Below are 20,067 nucleotides of genomic sequence, written 5' to 3'. Positions count from 1 at the left end.
AATGTTTCGAGTTAGACTAGAGCTCCGCAGTAGGACCAAATCCTTTAACCTAACACTATTTAACCCATCCGACATATGACTTAATGTACTCAATTAATAGTTAGTTCACACCCAAAGGAGTCATAGGACAATCAGCAAGAAAACTCTATATGAAATAAGGCATCATAAACCAGGCAAATCTTTAAATTAATTCCTGAAGATCCTTATCCTACGACTAGCATGTTGTTCTAACATAAACACAATATCAGATAACGGTACGGGTAACTTGGGGCATGCTTACTGGCTCAGGCTGCTTGTACAGATCGCATCCTTTCTTGATTATTTTTTAAAACAGTTTTGAAAATCATTTTTAAAACTTTAGCAGTTCCTTAGTTTGAGACTGGATTCACACGGATGTTCCTCTAATTCACTCAAATGAAGGCTTTGATACCAACTTGTAGCATCTCAAAAATCATAACGAATTTTAAACTTTTCAAGACAACCCATTACTTAAAAAGTGTTTACAAAATCATTGTTTTCAAAATATTATTTTATTCGTAGTCTCCCAAGATCCATCAACATAAAAACCAAGGATGTGTTCGCCTTGCCATGGTCGTCAGATGTACCTGAAACAAAACTAAAACTGTAAGCCAACGCTTAGTGAGTTTCCCCCAAAGTACCACCACATAAACATAACAAACAAAAACATACATAACTGAGACTTCAACCTGACTGGACTGCCTCACAGGTCCTACAGCTTATCGGGACCGCTCCCAAGCTTTCGGCGTGACTGGACCACCTCATAGGGCTTACAGCCTATCCGGACAGCTCCCAAGCTTTCTACATGATCTTTAATGAAGTGATACCTCAGTGCTATATCTTTTGTCTTTGAGTGTTGCACTGGGTTATAACAAATGAAAATAGCATTTTCAGAGTCACAATATAAAGGGATTCTTTTCAAACTTAAGCCATAATCACGAAGCTGGCTTTGAATCCAAATGACTTGGGATGTGCACGAAGCAGCAGCTATGTAATCTGCTTCAGCTGTTGATAGGGATACACATGTTTGCTTCTTAGATTGCCAACTGATAAGTTTGCCATTGAGAAATTAGCATCCTCTAGTTGTACTTTTCCTATCTAGCCCACATCCTCTAAGATCATCATCCGAGAAAGCTTGTATGAAGAACCACGACTGCGATGGGTACCATATTACAAGAGAGGATGTTCGCTTTAGATATATGAAAATGTTCTTGACTGCCGTCATATGAGGCTCTCGAGGATTAGCTTGGAACCTAGCACAATAGCAAACAGAGAACATAATATATGGACGACTCGTAGTTAGATACATTAGGAAGCCTATCATTTGATGATAAAGGGTCATGTCTGCAGCCAGTTTATCCAAATAAGGAGTAAGTTTCGTTGTGAATGCCATTAGAACCTTCATTCTTGAGTCTCCCATCATCCCAAACTTGGCAAGTAGATTCTCCGTGTAAGCTTCCTAATTAATGAAAATACCTTCCTGACTCTGTCTAGTGTTAAGCCCATGGAAAAAGTTAATTGGACCGATGAAGCTCATCTCAAATTTAGTTTCCATCAACGTTCGGAATTCAGCTGTTAGGCTAGGATTAGTCAATCCGAAGATGATATCATCAACATAAATTTGGACAATCATTAAGTGGTCACCATCTTTCTTATGAAAGAAGGTTGGGTCAAACGAACATTGATTAAATTTGTACATTTTTAAGAAGCGAGTAAGAGTTTCATACCAGGCTTGTGGAGCTTGCTTCAGTCCATAAACTGCCTTGTCCAAGATGTAGCACTGATTGAGATACTTCTCATTAACAAACCCAAGTGGTTGCTCCACATATACAGTCTCTTCAAGTACGTCGTGCAACAATGCACATTTGACATCCATTTGAAATACTTCTAAGTTCTTATATGCTGCATATGCCAAGAAGATGCAAATAGATTCCCACCTTGCAACAGGTGCGAAGGTTTCTTCGTAGTCAATTCCTTCTTCATAGCAATACCCATTGACAACAAGTCTCGCTTTATTTCTGATCACATTCCCTTCTTTATCTAGCATATTGCGAAAAACCCATTTCAAACCAACAACTAATGCTTCAAGTGGAGTTGGAATTAACCTCCAAAATTTGTTTCGTTCGAACTCATTGAGCTCGTCTTGCATCGCTTGCACCCAATCAGAGTGATCCAGAGCAACGTTGACGGTTTTGGGTTCAATCTTGGAAACAAATGAATTGAACATACATAATTCCACTTTTGAGAGTAATGCAGTTCATTTCGCTTTTATCTGAGATCTCATAAAAACGCCTGCAGAATATTCACCAATGACTTGATTTTTTGGGTGATCTCTGGTCCATTTAGCAAGTGGAGGATAGTTTGGATCAAAAGAGGGGTCCAATTCATCATTTACTTCTTCGAATTCTGATTGAACGTCTGCATCGTCATTCGAATTTTTATTCTCCCCCTCGAATGGCGAGAACACCTCTTCTTCAGGAAGTAAAGAATCCCCTGTGAATGAAGGTTCGTGAGTCATTGTCGGAGGTCAGTCGTTTGCATTAGTGAGAGGTTCAGAAGAAAAAGAAGAAGCAAAACGCACCCCCTACGATGGAATGTTTGTTTCTTGAGGTGTAAAAGGCTCCCCCTGAAAAGATGAGTTGGAACCTGAATTCTCCCTCGGCACTGTAGCACTCGTGTCTTGAGGTACTTTCACAGTTGATGACTGTTTGTGCATGTCTTTCGCAGCGTCATCGATTATCTTCTTCAATTCCTCTACTTTATTGTGAATTTCTTTTGATTTAGATGTGATGGTCTTCTCTGGATCATCAAATATTAGCATGAATTCGTCATACAGATTTGAGATCGAAACAACGGCTAGACTTCGCTTAGGAAAGATTTCGTCCAATTGATTCTCTTTCGACTAAATCCTCTTCAAGTAGTTGTCATTGAATGTAACATGTTAGGTTTCTTCTATCTTCTTTGAACGTTTGTTAAGAACCATATATGCCTTAGAGGTCAGCAAATATCCCAAAAATATACCCTCATCAGCTTTCGCATCGAATTTGTTTCGTTGTTCCTTGGAGTGGAAAATGAAACAACTTGAACCAAATACATGGAAAAACTTGACATTAGGTTTACGATTATTTATGATTTCATAGGGAGTAATAGAGAATCGCTTATTCAAAATGGATCTATTTTGGGTGATGCAAGCAGTCGCAATTGCATCTGCCAAGAAATAGAGAGGCAGACATGTGAAGGATAGCATGGTTCTCGCAGCTTCACACAAAGAATGGTTTTGCCTTTCAACTACACCATTCTGTTGTTGAGTATAGGGAGAATAGAAATTATGCGAAACTCCCTTTTCAGCTAGAAATTCTTCAAATGCTTGGTTTTTGAATTCCAAGCCATTGTCGTTGCAAACATTGCGAACCAGCTTTCACAGTTGAAGCTCAATTTGCTTTATGAATTCCTTGAGTTTCGGAGTAGCTTCAAATTTCTATTTAAGAAAATACACTCAAGTGAAACGTGAAAATCATCAACTATGATGAGAATGTACTTACTACCACCAACACTTTCAATTGCAGAAGGTCCATAAAGTTCGATATGTAGAAGTTGCAATGGTTCAATGATTTTCATGTTCACTATGGTTGGATGACTTTCCCTGATTTTCATCCCCGTTTCGGTGGCTGGACACAAATGATCCTTATCATATTTCAAGAGAGGAAGCCCTCGCACATGATCACCAAGTACAAGCTTGTTGATGTCTTTGAAATTGAGATGTGAAAGTCTTCTATGCCATAGCCAGCTTTCATCAGAGTGAGCTTTCCTAAGCAAGCATATGGCAGGCTTCCCTCGTATCGGGTTCAAATTCAAAGGATACATTTCTCCTTTTCGCTGCGACTTTAAGAGAGCCGTTTTCGTTTTCTTTTCTATTATCTCAAATCCTCCATCGTCAAAGGATACTTTCAATCTCGTCCCTAACCAATTGTGAAAATGCTAATTAGGTTGTGTTGTAATCCTTCCACATATGCCACCTTACAAATCAAAAAATCTCCGTTCATTATCATCTCGTAGCCTTTGATCGTTCCAAAGGAATTGTTTCCAAAGTTTACATTTCCACCATCTTTGAGAGCTCGAAACTGTCACAGTACCTCCTTCCTCCCACTCATGTGACGTGAGCAGCCACTGTCGATATATCACTTAGAGTCGAACTGCTCGTCATGAATTACCTATAAAAGTCAAGCAGATTTAGGAACCAAAAGCTTATTGGGTCCTTGTGAGCCTTTTACAGAAAATGGATAAGTGATAGAAAGATCAACCATATAATTTCGTTTATTAAAGTGGTTTCATCTTTCTTAGTTATGGTGAAAAATTTTACTTTATTATCTTTCATTTGCGCTTCTTTTGAATCGGATTGTTTTTCTTTGTTTTTTATTTGATTCTTAATGAATTCTTTCCTAACTTTCTTAGGGTGAGTAGTTGATTTATTGGTTTGAGCTTTAGAATTCGAGACCAACTTTCCCTTTCCCTTGACATCTTTGGGTGAAGCTTTCGTGGGTTGAAAATGATGAGATTTTGATTTCTCAATGGGCTTCATTGAGAGAAAAGATTTTTCAATAGAGTTCCTTTTTGGTTTATGTTGATTGCAGGAATGGTAGTTCGAACATTAGTTAGGATTCGCATGTGAACGAGCTTTCGCATTGGAAGATTTTTCTCTGCAAACATAGTTGGAATTTTGGGATTGCAAAAATTGCTTCCTTTTATTGAGATTACTCTGATATCTCTGATTTCTTAGACGTTTTTTCTATGCAAGTTGTTTAGAGGACTTGTGAATATTTACGTCGGGTTTCGCTTTTCTTGCATGAGATTCGTCCTTTTGGGGTTCGCTTGAATCTTCCTTTGTTCCACTTGGACTTCCTTCCTCATAGCTGGAACGATTGTTCAGTGGTTCTGCCACATATCTTCCCTTCACTCTCCATGAGGTTCTTTTAGACAGACCCTTCATTTCGTCTGCATTATCTATTAGAGCGGACCAAAAATAATCATCGCAACCCTCTTTGTTGTCTTCGTTGACGATGGACGTTAGTTCTACAGTTTGACTTTTGCCCAGTCCTTTAGTGGAGAACACTTGATTAGGGGTAGTTTGTACTTTGGGAAAAACGGTTGCTTTTGCTTTCAATGTTTTTGGTTTATTTTTAGAAATACGTGCAAATTCAACCGAATTTTCGGAACTCAAATATTTTCCAGGTTCAGGTTCGTTTTTAACAAACTCTGAGTAATCAACCTCATCCTCTACAGAAATTTCGCTCATGTCACTGTCCTCATCGAATTCAGATGTGCCTTTAGTATTTATCTTATTTTCTTTAACTCAATTTGGCACTCAATGAGTCGAATTTTTGTATAGTTTCAGATTTGATTTACTTTTTATTGTTTTTATCTAAAAGTTGTTTTAACATGTTTAGTGGTCTTTGGACTTAATGTATGATTCAATTCGTTCTAGTGAAACTCTGTATGCATCAAAAGTTTCTTCTGACGAAACTATGGATTCGCATTTGTAACAGTCAGCGTCTATCTCATCTTCCTTTCATTCAAGAAATGGTAAGATCATCTTGTGAATTTTCTCACCGATTCCACAATCAAGGTGAAACTAAGTAATGTTAAAATAAATCCTTTTAGAAATTAAACAAAAAATGTTATGTTGTTTCAAAAGCATTAAATTATCTCATTGGAAATAAATTAATTGATCCCTAAACTTAGACAACTTTGAATCTATCTTCTCAATCCACATTCTCTGCTCATCTCTTTTCGACGAAATCCTTCTGATTTGATCAATTAGATTAGAATTTGTCAAACGATTTCTTTTTAAAATGTCGCTAATGTTTGAAAAAGTGAATTTTAAGTCGTTTAATTCAGTTTTGTATCTAGACATAGGTATGTTGAGTGATACAAGAATTAGGTTTACCTTGTTGATCAACTGTTCACACTCATTGATTTGTTTAGGAACTGGTCTTGCAGTGAAACAACTATCATTCCTTCTTCCACTCCCAGCAGCATTCTCCTGCGTCTGTGACCCATCATTAGTCACCATCAAACACCTTCCTGCAAACCGCGAACTCTCCTCTTTTGCAATGAATGCCCTTCCATGTGTGGGATTGCGAACCTCATTTTCCTCTGAGTCAGTTGACCAGATTTCAACTCCTCCAAATTCATTATCTGCCACATTTTCCTGAATAATTAAAGCAGGCATAGAGTTATCAGTAGTTTTCTTCCTTTTGATTTCCTCTAACTTTTTCATGTAGTAGGCCTCATCATCTTCTTGTTTCTTCTTCTCATTTAACCTTCTTAGCATGCATTCCTTGGCCAAATGATTTTTTCCATGACAATAGTTGCAGTCATAGCCAGAATCACCCACAAGCTTATTCTCCTTCTTTTCTTCCTCCTTTTGAGAAGCGCTTTTGTTCTCCTCTTTCAACCTTTCAGAGATGTTTCTACCCTGCCAGTTTCGGTTTTGTTTGATGAGAATTTCTTCCTAGCAAACCTATTGGGATTTGAGACCATTAAAGCAAACTCCTTGTTCGTAAGATCACACTTAGAATGATCAGACTCAGACTCTTCCTCTGCAACACTCTTGCCTTTCACGACAAGAGCTAGAGACCCCATACCAGAAACAACTTTCGCTTCTTTCGACACCTCACTTTCATGTTCCTTAAGAATTCCAACTAGCTTGGCTAAAAAGTAACTTTTAAACTGCTCGTGCGCTTTGACTGTAGAGACAACCGTCGTCCACTCAGATCTAAGCCCATTCATAAAAGTAACCTTTTGATGGATCAACTCTCATCCAATACCATGTTTCATCATCATGCTAAGAAGATGATTGTAGCGATTGAATGTCTGGCTCAGATTTTCTTCTGGCTTCTACGCGAAGGCACCAAACTCCGAAAGCAGAAGTGTTTGTCTAGAATGCTCAAGATCTGTGTTAGTGGAGTAAAGTTCCTTGATCCTTTCCCAAATAGGTTTCGCAGTATCAGATGAACGATTGGACTAAGAGTAATGGCTTCCCATATTAGATAACCATTATCGCCTCAACCGAGGACATAATCTTCAAATTGAAGCGCCCAAACTTCATGTTCATGAGGGAAAAGAATTGTGATCCTTGTAGTTGATGCAATGTTGCTTAAGATATTCAAGGAGTTGATGTGAGAATCGTCGTGTCGCATGATGATATTTTCTTTAATGCCTGTTATGAATCAGATGTGTAATCTAAAATAGATTATAGAGTAATATAAAGATCACTATAAGCCATCAAACACAATGAAGACAAATAAACAAGATCATATGTTAACAGAAACCCTAATAACTCAACAAACATAAGGGATGCCTATAGATTACACAGTCTCCTGCTCTGATACCACTTGTTAGTAATAAATTCCTTAAATATCGATGAGATTCATAACAAGTAAAGTAAAAACACAACGATGATTCAAAGGTGTTAAATGATTAACAGTCACGCCTCAGAAGAACTCTATGAAGAATTGCTACTGTAGAGGCGTGATTAGGGTTACAAAGTAAAAGATAAGAGTTAACTAAAATACGATGCATGTGAGAATCTTAAATACTCTAACCCTATTAAATATGGTGGACAGGCCCAACCGTTTACATAAAGACTTAAACTAAAGCCCAATGATGCAACACTATAATCCCAACATCCATTAAGTGCTTAAAACACAATAACTCAACATCTTAGTACATTAAGACCTTCTATAGCATGCACAAAGCAAAACTAACCATCAAGACCACATTTTTATGACTTAAGACCCCTCCTAAGGTCTGATAGGACGGCTTAAGGGGTCAAGAACATATCATGCTCAAGAATCACCATTTTTGGGACAAAAAGTGTATTAAAGGAACAAATGTCTAGATCTACAAGATGGAGTTATCAAGATGTGAACCTTTTACCTTCTGGAGGTTGCTATCAATAAGGAATAAATCAAGATGCTTCCTAAACTCCAAGCTCTTCTCACCACTCTCTTCTTCTTCAAGAACACTTCTAAACACTCCAAAGGGCTCCAAAATGCCCTCTTTCTCTTAGGGTTTGCATGGGGTCGTTTCTCATAGAGGGAATCTGAATAAGAAATGAGATATAAGGCTATAATGAGGTTTAAATATGGAGAAAACCTTAAAAGTTAGGGTTTGCCATTTCTTCACGTACGCCCCACGTACGAGGTGTACACCCAGCGTACTAGGGCGCGCCCAAGTATTCCTAACGTACAAAACATTCGCTCAGCCTACCAGACATGGGTAAAATTATTGTATTGTTACTATGGGCCCTTTTACAATCCTTCTTCAATCCGAAGGGCTAAAATACGATATTATTCAAACATAGTGTTGAAATTGATATATTCTTGACATTAGGATGTTACACAAATCATACAAAAAGTCTTTCTTCCTAGTCATGTGCATGGTTCAAGCACTATCAATATACCATATTGTATCTTATTCTAAAGATCAAAAAAGCCAGCAAAATCATTGAGTTTTGGGGTTTTTAGGCTCCAAGTTAGAGTGAGCGACTTTAGCATAGGCTTTAGACTTGGCTTTTGATCTCTAAACAACTAGGATCTCAGAATGCTATTTCCAAGATTCTTTTATGAATATGCAGAAAATCAAAATATTTTCGTTAATACAGAAGTCATACTCCACTTTTGGTTGCTTAGACACATCATTCTTCGGAAGGATAGTTTTGTGAGATGGTTCTGGAAGAAATGTTTTCCGAAATTCATTGAATATGGCTTTCCCTTTAACATTCCATTCAAACTTCGGAATTGAACCTTTTGAAGGATTCCTTACAAAAGCATTTCGAGTATCATTTCCCTTATTCAATGTTCTTGTAGGCACATTCGATTTTGGAAATTGCTTTTTCTTAAATTTTTGCCACCCGAGGTAGCAATAAACACTAGAGAAGATACTTTCTAAGGATAAATACTTTTCTTAGGTGAAGTCTCAACATTAATAGATTTTACTCAACTTTTCACTAAAGTATCATGAGTATCTGAGATAATAGAAATAGATGGTCTCTTAAGAATTCTAACATGCAAAAACATATTGTGTTTCCTAGTAGCTGGACTGACAACCTTTTAAGACACTTTCTGATTGGATTTTTCAAGGAACTTAGAGCATTTTCTAGACCTAGTTTCTTTTTCAAGAGCTTTTCTCACCACTATCTTCGCATGAACAATATCCTTTTTATTCAACCATAGCTTCTTCTTAGTGTTAGATGATAACTTAGAAGACTGTTAGACAAATAGATTGCTCAAACAAAGCTTAATTGGGACTATGGTAGACTTTGAAACAACTCTTGAATTCGCAACAGAGGAATCGGATGAAGAGTCGTCAAATTTCTTCATCAACATCACTATCAAGGGACACCAAAAATGAGTTAGCATTTTCATTAGGTCTGTCCGAGTCTTGTACTGATGTCTCGGGAATAATTTCCTCATTAAAACAATTGTTTGGAGGACTAGTATTCGGAAGATAAACATAGTGCCCCCCTACGCCACGTGGAATTTTCAAAGATTGATTCAGGTCCAAGGATATTAGAAGCAGAAGTTGTATGGAATAAGGACATGTCACAATTATTGGTTTGAACTTAGGAATCAAGAATTAATATCCTTCCGAAGTCTCTTGAAGGGAAGATAATGGTAGGATAGGAGAATCTGAATACTTGTGGTTCGAAATGTCTCCCATAAAATTCAGATTTTGATGTTCCTTCAGGGGACTAGAAATAGGCTTTAGAAACTCACTTCCGAGACCAGATTCTTTGTTACAAGGATTCCATAAATTATGAGTCGTTCTTCCATTCAATTCAATCATATCAATCGAATTTTGCAAACTATCAATCTTATCATTAAGACACATATTATCATTAACCAAAAGATTTCTTTCACTAACTTAAATGAAACATTTGTCATTTAAGATAATAAATTCATAGTTAACTATTACAAGTTCACATTTTGAAGGACTATATATTAAGCTTGTGATCTTCAAAATGTATTCTAAGTCCGGTTAATTCACTATCCAGCTTCTCACTCACATCTATGGCAGACTCATAGGCATTGAGAATAACTGTCATATCTAACGCAATTTGAGTTAGATAAGGTTCATAAACAGACAAATCAAAATTATTTTTAGTAATAATAGGTTTTACCTATTGGATGATGCTTCTTCCCGGTGGGTCGTTTGTTGCCATGTAGCAATAGTCGGGCTCAGCATCCTCATCTTCATTTTCAAAACTAAATAAACAGTACCCTTCATCACATTTAACAAATTGTGTTGCCATAAGACACATATTCTCCCATAGTTTCCATCATTCTCATGACTCGATGACTAATACCTATCTACATTCCGAGAAACTATATTAACAAACGCATTTTGCCTATTTGTCAGCTCTTATGTACGAAGAGCATAGTAAGTAGAGTCCTTCACCTTAGGTTTCTGAGGAATTTCAGCCAAGCAGTCTATTTCATATTGGTTTCCAAGACAACACTTGTGAAAAACTATGCTTGGTTTGAATGAGGTAGGAATTTCTTGAGATTCTCAAGTTTTCTTCGGAAGTTTTGGTCGATAAGATGGTGGGTTTTCAGTAGGTTTGGGATAAGGATGAGGATTGTTTTGCAAGGAGATTGAAATCTATTCGGATGAGGTTTTTGATTGTTGTTCCATGGTCTCGTATACTTCATTGATAGTAGAGCAAACTCTTATTGGAATCGAAGTTCGACATCTATAGCTTTTGGATCAAAGTTTTCTTCAAATGGGAAATTAAGACAGGTGGGACAACTCTGAATGGATCTGAGATAGAAGGGTGCAGAAGAAGTTGGTTGACCGAACTGAGGAGAGCAAGAGGACCTCTATAGAGTTCTCTCAAGGTTTGAGCAACATTGGACTCATGACCTTGAATTTCGTCGAACAATTGATCTAGCTTTAGTTTTTTCAAATATCCATTACTCTAAAGATAAGAGTTTACATTACCCCATCCTTGTCCGAGACTGTTGATGAACTTAAGATTGTACTCAAGAAGAGTTCAGACAACACCATGTGCGGTCATGCTTTTCACCATGATTCGATACCGATTTGATTCAGAGGCAAAAGATTCACCAGGAGTGGTAGTGAAAGTATCAAAGTCGTTCACCACAGAAGTTAAACGTTTGTCCTTCATGTTTTCGAGCCTTCAAACGAATGTTGAAGTGTGTTCCATATCTCCTTTGCAGATTTGCACAACTTAATGTACTCAAAGAAAGATTGTGGAAGATCGAACACCATTTCAAAAAACGTGATTTGATCAAAATTGAGTTTCTTGATGTTATTAGATGTTAGAGGTTCAGTTCTGAGCTCTTCTTGAATCATGACAGTAGCAATAGCATCTCTAACCATTTTCCTAACCAGGACTTGAGGACCTTCTTTCATAGGTCTCTATATTTCTTTTATGTTTTCTTTGCCAACCAAAATTCTCTTCATTCTAACTTTTCAATGATTAAACTCTTCGACAAGGGGCTCTCGAAGGGAAACCCATGTTATTTGCAATTTACATCGAATACATTTATTGAGATGGATTATAAGTTGCCATTGTTGTTAGATATAAGAGCTGAAGTGGTATATAGAAGAACTTTTATCTTGAACACATAAATGATTGAGATACCAATGCAATCTTCAACCAACTATAAATCTGTTCTTATAGATTCAAATGACAACCACTTAGGCTCTGATATGAATTGATAGAACAAGGATCACATGGACAAGCTTTGAAAACCCAAACCTTAAATTAAATAACGACAATGGTTGTTAATAACGGTTCTAGTAAAGTCTAGAAAAACTAGTCAAGCCTTGAAGAAGATAACTCTACAAAGTGCTCAAGACAAGTAAAATAAAGTATGAACAATGAACAAGAACAAAAAGAAAATTAGAAAAAATGATTGAATGAACATTTCTTGATTGATAAGAGTGAAGTGCTAACTGAAACATTGGTTCAAGGTTGATACTCCTTATATAGCAAAAGGAGGAACTAAATACAAATACAAAAAGGCGCATGGATTGGAGATCAATAGCCTGACACAACTGTTGCTGTTGATCTTGTCGGTTGTACTTTGCTAACAAACAACTAACATACAAACAAAATAGTACTTGTCCATTGACACGTACCATTCTATTACATCAGATGTAAAACAACTTCGGACATCTTATCAATCTCGGAAACGTTCACTTCTGCATCACATCGAAATTGGTTGATAGATCGGATTGAACTTTCGGATTGCCAAGGGATCACTTGTTTTGCCATATCAAATAATCATTTATAAAAGTAACTATGTATTTCATATTTCCTAATGATGGAGTTAAATGGAAATCACATTGATCACTATGAATTAATTCAAGCGTAACAAAATTCTTTTTAACATTACGAAAAGGTTGTCTAGTAATCTTAGTTAGCATATAAATTTTACTTTTCTTTATGTGGATGTCAAAAGGTGGTCTTAATCTATTTTTAGACATTTAATCATTCTTTTATAATGTACATGTCCTAAACAAGCATGTCATAAACAAGAATCATCAAAACAAGAACAAGCTATATATATATATATATATATATATATATATATATATATATATATATATATATATATATATATATATATATATCCAATAATATCGAAACGCAACAAATGTACCACATTTTGGTAAGATATACTTATCAGGTTCACAGATAGTTTATAACTACACTTATTAATTACACCATCATAAACCAAGTTCTTCTTAATCTTAGGAACATGTATAATATTCTTAAGAAGAAGACTTTTTCGAGAACTAAAACATAAAGACACATAACCACGACCAATAGCATGTGATTTATTATGGTCTCCCATGTATGTCACTGATTCATCATTTACGACTTCATAATCGTTAAACCAAGAGCGATCTTTACATACATGAGTCATCGCCCCTGAGTCTATCCACCATGCATGATCGTCATCCTATACATAGAATTATTTATGAATAAGTATTACATGATATATAATAGTAGTAGTATTTTCAGAAATAAAATTCTAACCTTGAGGTTTTGGACCTTAATCCTAAGATCCTTGTCTAGATGTGCTTGTACCATTCTTGTTCTTCTTCCAACATACAACTTTTGCTTTCTTGCTTGAACCTTTGTGATGGTCATCCTTTTTCTTCCTTTTCATTGGTTATTTTTATCATGTTCGTCATCTTCCTTCATGTTCACAGAAGATCTAAGAACCTCTTTTTCTTTCCTTTATCACTTTCTTAAGCCCAAAGACACTCTTTAATTCTCAACTGACTACCAAGTTGTTCTAGAGAAACATCTTCCTTTTTGTGTTACAAAGTGTGCTTAAAATCTTTCCAGGATGGGGGCAATTTACCAATGACACTTGTGGCATAAATGGATTCATCCATTTGCATCTTGTGTTATTCAAATTAGCCCAAAATCCTCATGAGTCGATTCTATTTTTGATTAAAGGCCTTGAATCCACGATTTTGTTATTATTGAAAATAATCACAAGGAACTTCTTACTAGAATCATAATCTATCATTTATTTGAATCTACCATGTATTTGGATTCAGATCCTTTGTAAACTCATGATTTTGATTGAGATCAAAGAGAGAGTCAGACATATCATTCAGAATATTCCTACAACATATATAATCATCACCTTCCCTCTTGCGTCTTCTTCTAGTATGTTCAAGGGTTTCAACCTCCATTAGTTATGGTGTAGGAGTGCTTAAAATGTGAACAGTCTTCAGAGTGGTGAGAATGAAATGCTTCTTTTGCAAACAACGAAAATCATTGACCTCAAATTTCTCTAGTTTCTGGAATTTGTAACTCATGTCCCTAACAGATTCTGCCATCGATATTCTTCACAGAATTACAAAATTTAAATGTTAGATTTTTTTAGTTTAAGAATATAACACCTAAATTCAATTTTGAAATTCATAATTGGATAACTTTTAGGATCATGATTGCAATCACTTTCTAAAATTTATGATTTCGACCTTATGTCTAGGGTATCAGGAAATCTGGCTTACGATAATCCAAGAGACACAATTTAGAAGTCATGCCACTTCAAATCCGAAACACAGAAATACCTTGATGTTTTGCGTTTTTTGAGAGATAGAGATTAATCTGATGATCAAATTTGATTATGAGAAAAACCAACCCTTTTCCTGGAAGATTCATAATGTTCTTATAAAGGGAAGAAACTAGTTAATGGTGGTTATATGCATTTTGGCGCTAAAATGGTGGTTGGAAATAAAGTTTTAAGACATAACCGATTATTACATCACAATGATGTCACCACTTATTTGTTTCAGGAAAATGTATGTTCAGACTCTTTCATACTATAGATTATTACATCATAATGATGTTACCACTTGCACCTATAGGAACGTTGTCGCTAGACCCCGCTGAGGCACGGACCCGTACCTCCGTATTCCCGAGTTCACATTTATTAATCTAAGTGTGCATCCTGCACCTTCTGTCTCGGTGAGTAAATAGAGTTCAACATATCTCAATATTAATAACAACTACACTAAAATATATTGATAACACTTAAATTACCAACAAAAAAACAAGAGTTTTTTGTTTGGTTCTTCAAGATGTTTTGAGACATCGAAAACCATTATACATGTTTCAAATAGTTCACGTCATGCATCAAAATTTAAATGTTTAATATCAAGATTCAGAAGAATAGGATCAAAGAAGAGGAAGATATCCCGAAAAGAATGTGGAGGTCGACGGCGTCCGCTAAGGTTTCAAAGGTGAGAAAAAAAAAATTATAATTATCTATAAGGAAATAATATATTGCTTTCATATCATAAATAGTCAATATTTTCATGTAATCCAACCCTTTCTCATTATCGAAATATATATAGTAAAGATACAATTGTTGAGTGGCCAAGATATATAAGCTAAGGACCGAGATATACATGATTGGGCTTTATTGTATAAAAATCCCTAAATGTGTTGTAAGGGAAAAAAAAAAAAAAAAAAAAAGTAAAATAAAAGTAAAGACAATTAATTGTCTGTGCAAGTTGAATCTTGTGGTCTATAAGTTTTACCTTCTCCCATTCATTTGTAACACACAAACGCCACAATGGACTCTTTGCCCAACAGGTATCGCGACGCTCTCCTGCGCGTCTAAATTATGAGCTAGAATAGCATTTTATTCGTGTCTCTTCTACGTTTAACCTATTATCAACTTGAATTCTAACATTACACTTGTTATGATACAGATTAGAAGGCAAAGTAGCCATAGTTACCGGAGGTGCTAGCGGCATCGGTGAAAGCACGGTGAGGCTATTCACTAAGTACGGCGCAAAAGTTGTGATCGCCGACCTCCAAGATGACCTGGGAGTTGCTCTTTGTAACGATCTAGTGTCTGAATCAGGCGACAATGTTATCTACGTTCATTGTGACGTCACACAAGAATCTGACGTAAAGAATGCCGTGGACACTGCGGTTTCTAAGTTCGGGAAGCTTGACATCATGTTTAACAATGCCGGAATACCAGGGAACTTGGATTTCAAGATCTTAGAATCTGATAGCGAAAACTTCAAACGGGTTTTTGAGGTCAACACGTTTGGATCATTCTTGGGAGCTAAACATGCTGCTAGGGTTATGATCCCGGCAAAACGTGGAGTGATTCTGTTTACTTCGAGTTCAGCTTCAGTTGTTTCCGGCGAGTCACCACATTCTTATACTGTGTCGAAACACGCGGTGGTGGGATTGATGAAGAATTTGTGTGTGGAATTGGGACAATACGGGATTCGAGTGAACTGCATTTCACCTGGGTCTGTGTCGACGCCGCTGCTAACGAATGCAATGGGGTTGGAGAAGGCGGCGGTGGATGATATTTTGTGTGCTGCGTCAGTCTTGAAAGAGGTGGTACCGACCGCTGAGGATATAGCGGAGGCGGCGGTTTATTTGGGGAGCGATGCTTCGAAGTTTGTCAGTGGGATTAATCTTGTGGTGGATGGAGCTTACAGCACTACCAATCCGACTTACACTAAGATAATTAAACAAACGTTTGAAGCCTTGGGCAAAAAAACATAATCGCTTTAATCTTATCTTTTATAGATTGTATTCTGGAGTTCAATTTAAAAATGTTTTTAACGGCTTAAAATCTATGATGTTAAAATCATCTATTTAATTCTTCAATTTTATGTTTTTATGGAGTAAATTGTATCTGTATCCAAAAAAAATATTTCAATTTTTTGCGTGTAGTAGCAATTGTTTTTTTGTGCGTTTGGTAAATAGTGATGTAGTTGATGGCTGAAGTCTGATGGCTTCTAGTTAAAAGTGGAAAGTTGGCATATAGAGGCTATTTGTTTAGAGGTGACAATTTGTTTATAGGTGAAAATCGTGTCGGGTTCGTGTTGTGTCGAAACACTAAACGGGTTGAAAGTGCATGATCCTAACCCGACCCATTTAATTAACGTGGCGTGTTGCGTCAACCCGTTTATTTTCGTGTCGAGTTCGTATCGGTTTTCGAGTTAGGGCTATACCTTGAAATATGTCGTGTAATGTGAAGTTAAAAAATTGAGCATGCTTAAAGAGTAAGAGTTGGGTAGACGTAAAGAAAAAACTAATAGTTTGGAGGTATAATAGATGAAGTCATAGCAAGTTCAGATGACAAAACTAAAAGAGTGGGAGTTTGGGAGGCGGATGACAAGGTCATAAGGATGTAAGAGTGGTGAAAGAGACTAGGTAGTTTGGGAGAAATGGAAAAACTGAAATGAAGTCTTGATCTAAACGACTAAGTCATTTCAACATTACAAAACAATTCAATTCGCAAGTTTTCTTTTGCTTATGGTTTTGGTTTTTTATCTGTTTAGATTATTTAAATAATTCAAAAAACGTGCATATAAATAAACGGGTCATTTTCGAGTCATATTCCAGTTGAAATTCTCAACCCTAACCTTATCCATTTAATTTTCGTGTCGTGTGGTATCAATTTTTGCCACCACTATATTTGTTATATGAATATTGGAGTTTTTATCTAATAGGTATACTTTAAACATATTTACCATAGGATTATTTATTATTTTATTTTATTTTTTAAAACATGTGATCCTTTTCTTTTCCTTCTTTCCTACGAGGGCATGCACCACAAATTAAAGCCACTTTATATGTATTTTATACTTCACTGTAGCTAATTATTTATTTATTTAATACAATTTTATTTTTATTCTTTTTACTTTTCTTTACTTTTAATGTTTATTAATTGTTTTTTACAAATCACTATAACTAACAAATCTTCTTATATAAAATTAAAAATCAAGAAACAACTTTTAAAATTTAGATCAACCAACAACTTTTTGAATTTAAACCCACAAACATCATCTAACACTAAAATATTTTAAATACAAACCCAACAATCGTTTGTTACAAAAGACAAAAGAAAATAAGAAGCATTCCAAATACCTGTGATTCGATAACCACTATCTGAAAAATAATAATAATAATAATAATAATAATAATAATAATAATAAGATATAAAAAAAATAAGATATAAAGTTATACGAATGAAAAAATATTGAATGTCTTAATTTACCTTGACTTAGATGGACATTTTTTTCGATTGTGACCACTTTGCTTACAAATTCCACAAAGGTTCGTTGTTCTTCCTTCTTTCATGTCCATTCCAATTCGAAGTCTTGTTGAGCCGGGACGACCTTTTTTATTCCGTAAGAGCTCAAAATTTGGAAGCAATTCTTTAAACAAAGATTGTGGCCAATACGCTTCATGAGGAAGTTGGGAAAATTCAGAAGCCCAAGTATCACAATATTTTTCAATTGAGTAACATTTATCAACATATTGCCAACTATTCAAGGAAAGTGTGGCACATGCACTCAAGACATGAGAACAAAGATATTTAAACACTTCCCACTTACAGCATGTGCAAGTTTTTTGCTCCAAATTAACTACTTGCACATTTCTTCCTCTTTGAGTTATCAACTCAAATATACCTTTCTCTCGATTAAAAGATCTCAAGGAATATGCACTTGCTTTTGACATCAAAGCTACTTGTTTAAGAAGAACATGAGGGGTATATGCATCTCCATTAGCCCGTGAACTATTTCCTAAAGGGCGTCTCACCTCAAAGTAATGCACCAATTTATAAAAAGTAAGTTGGACACAAGCCGCGATTGGTAAAAAACGGGCACCTTTAAGTACACTATTAAAAATTTCCGACAAATTTGTTGTGAGCAACCCATATCTCCTCCCACCATCATGTGCAAATGTCCATCTATCAAGTGGATGACTCTCTAGCCATTGTCTAGCTTGTGGATTTAGCTTCCCAATTTCTTCCATGGTCAAGTTGAATTTTCGAACTTGATATTGACTCCCGGCACGATAAGCTAGACCTTTCAATTCTGAATTACGAAACTTCTCATAAAAGTTGTTGATAAAATGACGTAAACAATACCTATGAAATAAACAACAATAATGTGAGTTATAAAGGTTAAATAAAATAAACATAATGTGGGTTATAAGCAATACCTATGAAAACCATGTGGCTCTAACCATGGTGATCCATGTTGATTGACTGCCTTTAGGATTCCAAGATGACGATCAGAAATTAAACAAATACCTTCACATTTTTTACCACATGAATCTTGATATAAGAAAGAAACCAATTCCAACTATCATATGATTCATTTTCTACAATTGCAAATGCTAGTGGCAAAATCTGATTATTACCATCAACTCCCATTGTAATTATCATCGTTCCCTTGTACTTACCATACAAATGTGTGCCATCAATGCTAATCACCGGCCGACAATGTACAAACCCCTTAATAGAAGGGGCAAAAGCCCAAAAAACACGTCTAAATTCCATGGGTTCTTTATTGTTTGAGCTCGAAACTAACCACTCGACTATAGTCCCCAGATTGAACTTTTGAACTGCGCATAGAAATTTGGGTAAAGCAGAATAAGATTCTTCCCAATTGCCATACACTTGTTCAATTGCTTTCTGTTTTCCGGTCCAAACCTTTTTCTATGAAGGAATATAACCTAATTTATCGACTATTTTGGCTCTTAAAGCAGGAATACTAATTGAAGGTTGTTCTTTAATAAGATGTTTGGTTTCGTGGGCTATTAAGCTTCCACCTAGATTTGGATGGTCTTGCGAAATATTTTTGTGTAAACAAGTATGTGGACCCGTGTACTTTGTAATTTCAAAATATCCACTTTGCTTTCGTTTGATTGCACGAACTTGCCATTTGCAACCGGATTGTAAATGTAACTTGCATCTTATGGTCCATAGAGTAGGACGTGTCTCAACAACCTCAAACTGTTTATGTGTCCTAATACTATAAAGCTAGATAGCTCTAATAAGTTCTTCTTTGTCCTTGAAAGAATCTTTCCCTAACTCTTGTGTAAAATCATTTTTGCTCGCTAATTGTACATAATCCAATTGTTGTCGGTGGTTATATTCGTTTCTTCTATAATAGTAAAAGTTGAAGGAGCATGAAAGTTGTTGTCAAAAGCGTCTTCATCATCTTCTTCTCCTATGCCATCTTCTTCAAACGCTTCATTTGCATCAGCTTCATTATAATTTGTTATTGCATTGCTCGCCACGACAACCTGAGAGATTGTATAGAAATTCTCATTTTGAACAATGTCTGATATGACATTAACATCCATCTACCAAAAAATATTACATAACAAACAATCAGAACATAAACAAAAACTCAAATTTTCAAGCAAATCTAATTTAATTCAAGCAAATCTAATTTCATTCACTGAAATTTTGTTCACTATGATGGAATGGAATCTAATTGCATTCACAAAAAATCTCAAATACTCACAAATGTAGACAATAAATCGTAACTATGGTGGAAGCTATTACATTTGGAATCAAAAGTTTCAGTAACAACAACAAAACAGAGAAACAATCGGCTATTGAAGATTAAGGTTCAAATAATCGAACATGTGATGGAAATCGAAAAAAGTATAGAAATTGAACATTAAGGTGCAATAGAATCGTTTCTTTAACT

The 20,067-nt window shown here is 35.7% G+C and overlaps 2 protein-coding genes across 2 annotated transcripts; one reads left to right on the top strand and one right to left on the bottom strand.

The window, feature by feature from the left end:
* Positions 1 to 15,034: 15,034 nt before the first annotated feature.
* Positions 15,035 to 16,284, top strand: LOC145058983 (short chain aldehyde dehydrogenase 1-like). Its single transcript, XM_079006852.1, has 2 exons — positions 15,035 to 15,175; positions 15,295 to 16,284. The coding sequence occupies exons 1-2, from the start codon at positions 15,156 to 15,158 to the stop codon at positions 16,112 to 16,114; spliced, it is 840 nt and encodes a 279-aa protein (XP_078862978.1). The 5' UTR covers positions 15,035 to 15,155; the 3' UTR covers positions 16,115 to 16,284.
* A 1,218-nt stretch (positions 16,285 to 17,502) lies between these two features.
* LOC145059747 (uncharacterized) lies at positions 17,503 to 18,905 on the bottom strand. The gene is made up of 4 exons (XM_079007541.1): positions 18,767 to 18,905; positions 18,590 to 18,656; positions 17,616 to 18,491; positions 17,503 to 17,506 (listed from the first exon to the last, which is right to left on the bottom strand). Exons 1-4 carry the CDS (start codon positions 18,903 to 18,905, stop codon positions 17,503 to 17,505), a joined length of 1,086 nt encoding a protein of 361 aa, XP_078863667.1.
* Between the last annotated feature and the right edge of the window lie 1,162 nt (positions 18,906 to 20,067).

The sequence above is a fragment of the Lactuca serriola genome, chromosome 6, assembly GCF_051521515.1.
Source record: "Lactuca serriola cultivar US96UC23 chromosome 6, Lser_US96UC23_V15, whole genome shotgun sequence".
NCBI lineage: Eukaryota > Viridiplantae > Streptophyta > Magnoliopsida > Asterales > Asteraceae > Lactuca > Lactuca serriola.
This window is presented reverse-complemented; position numbering and strand designations above follow the sequence as displayed.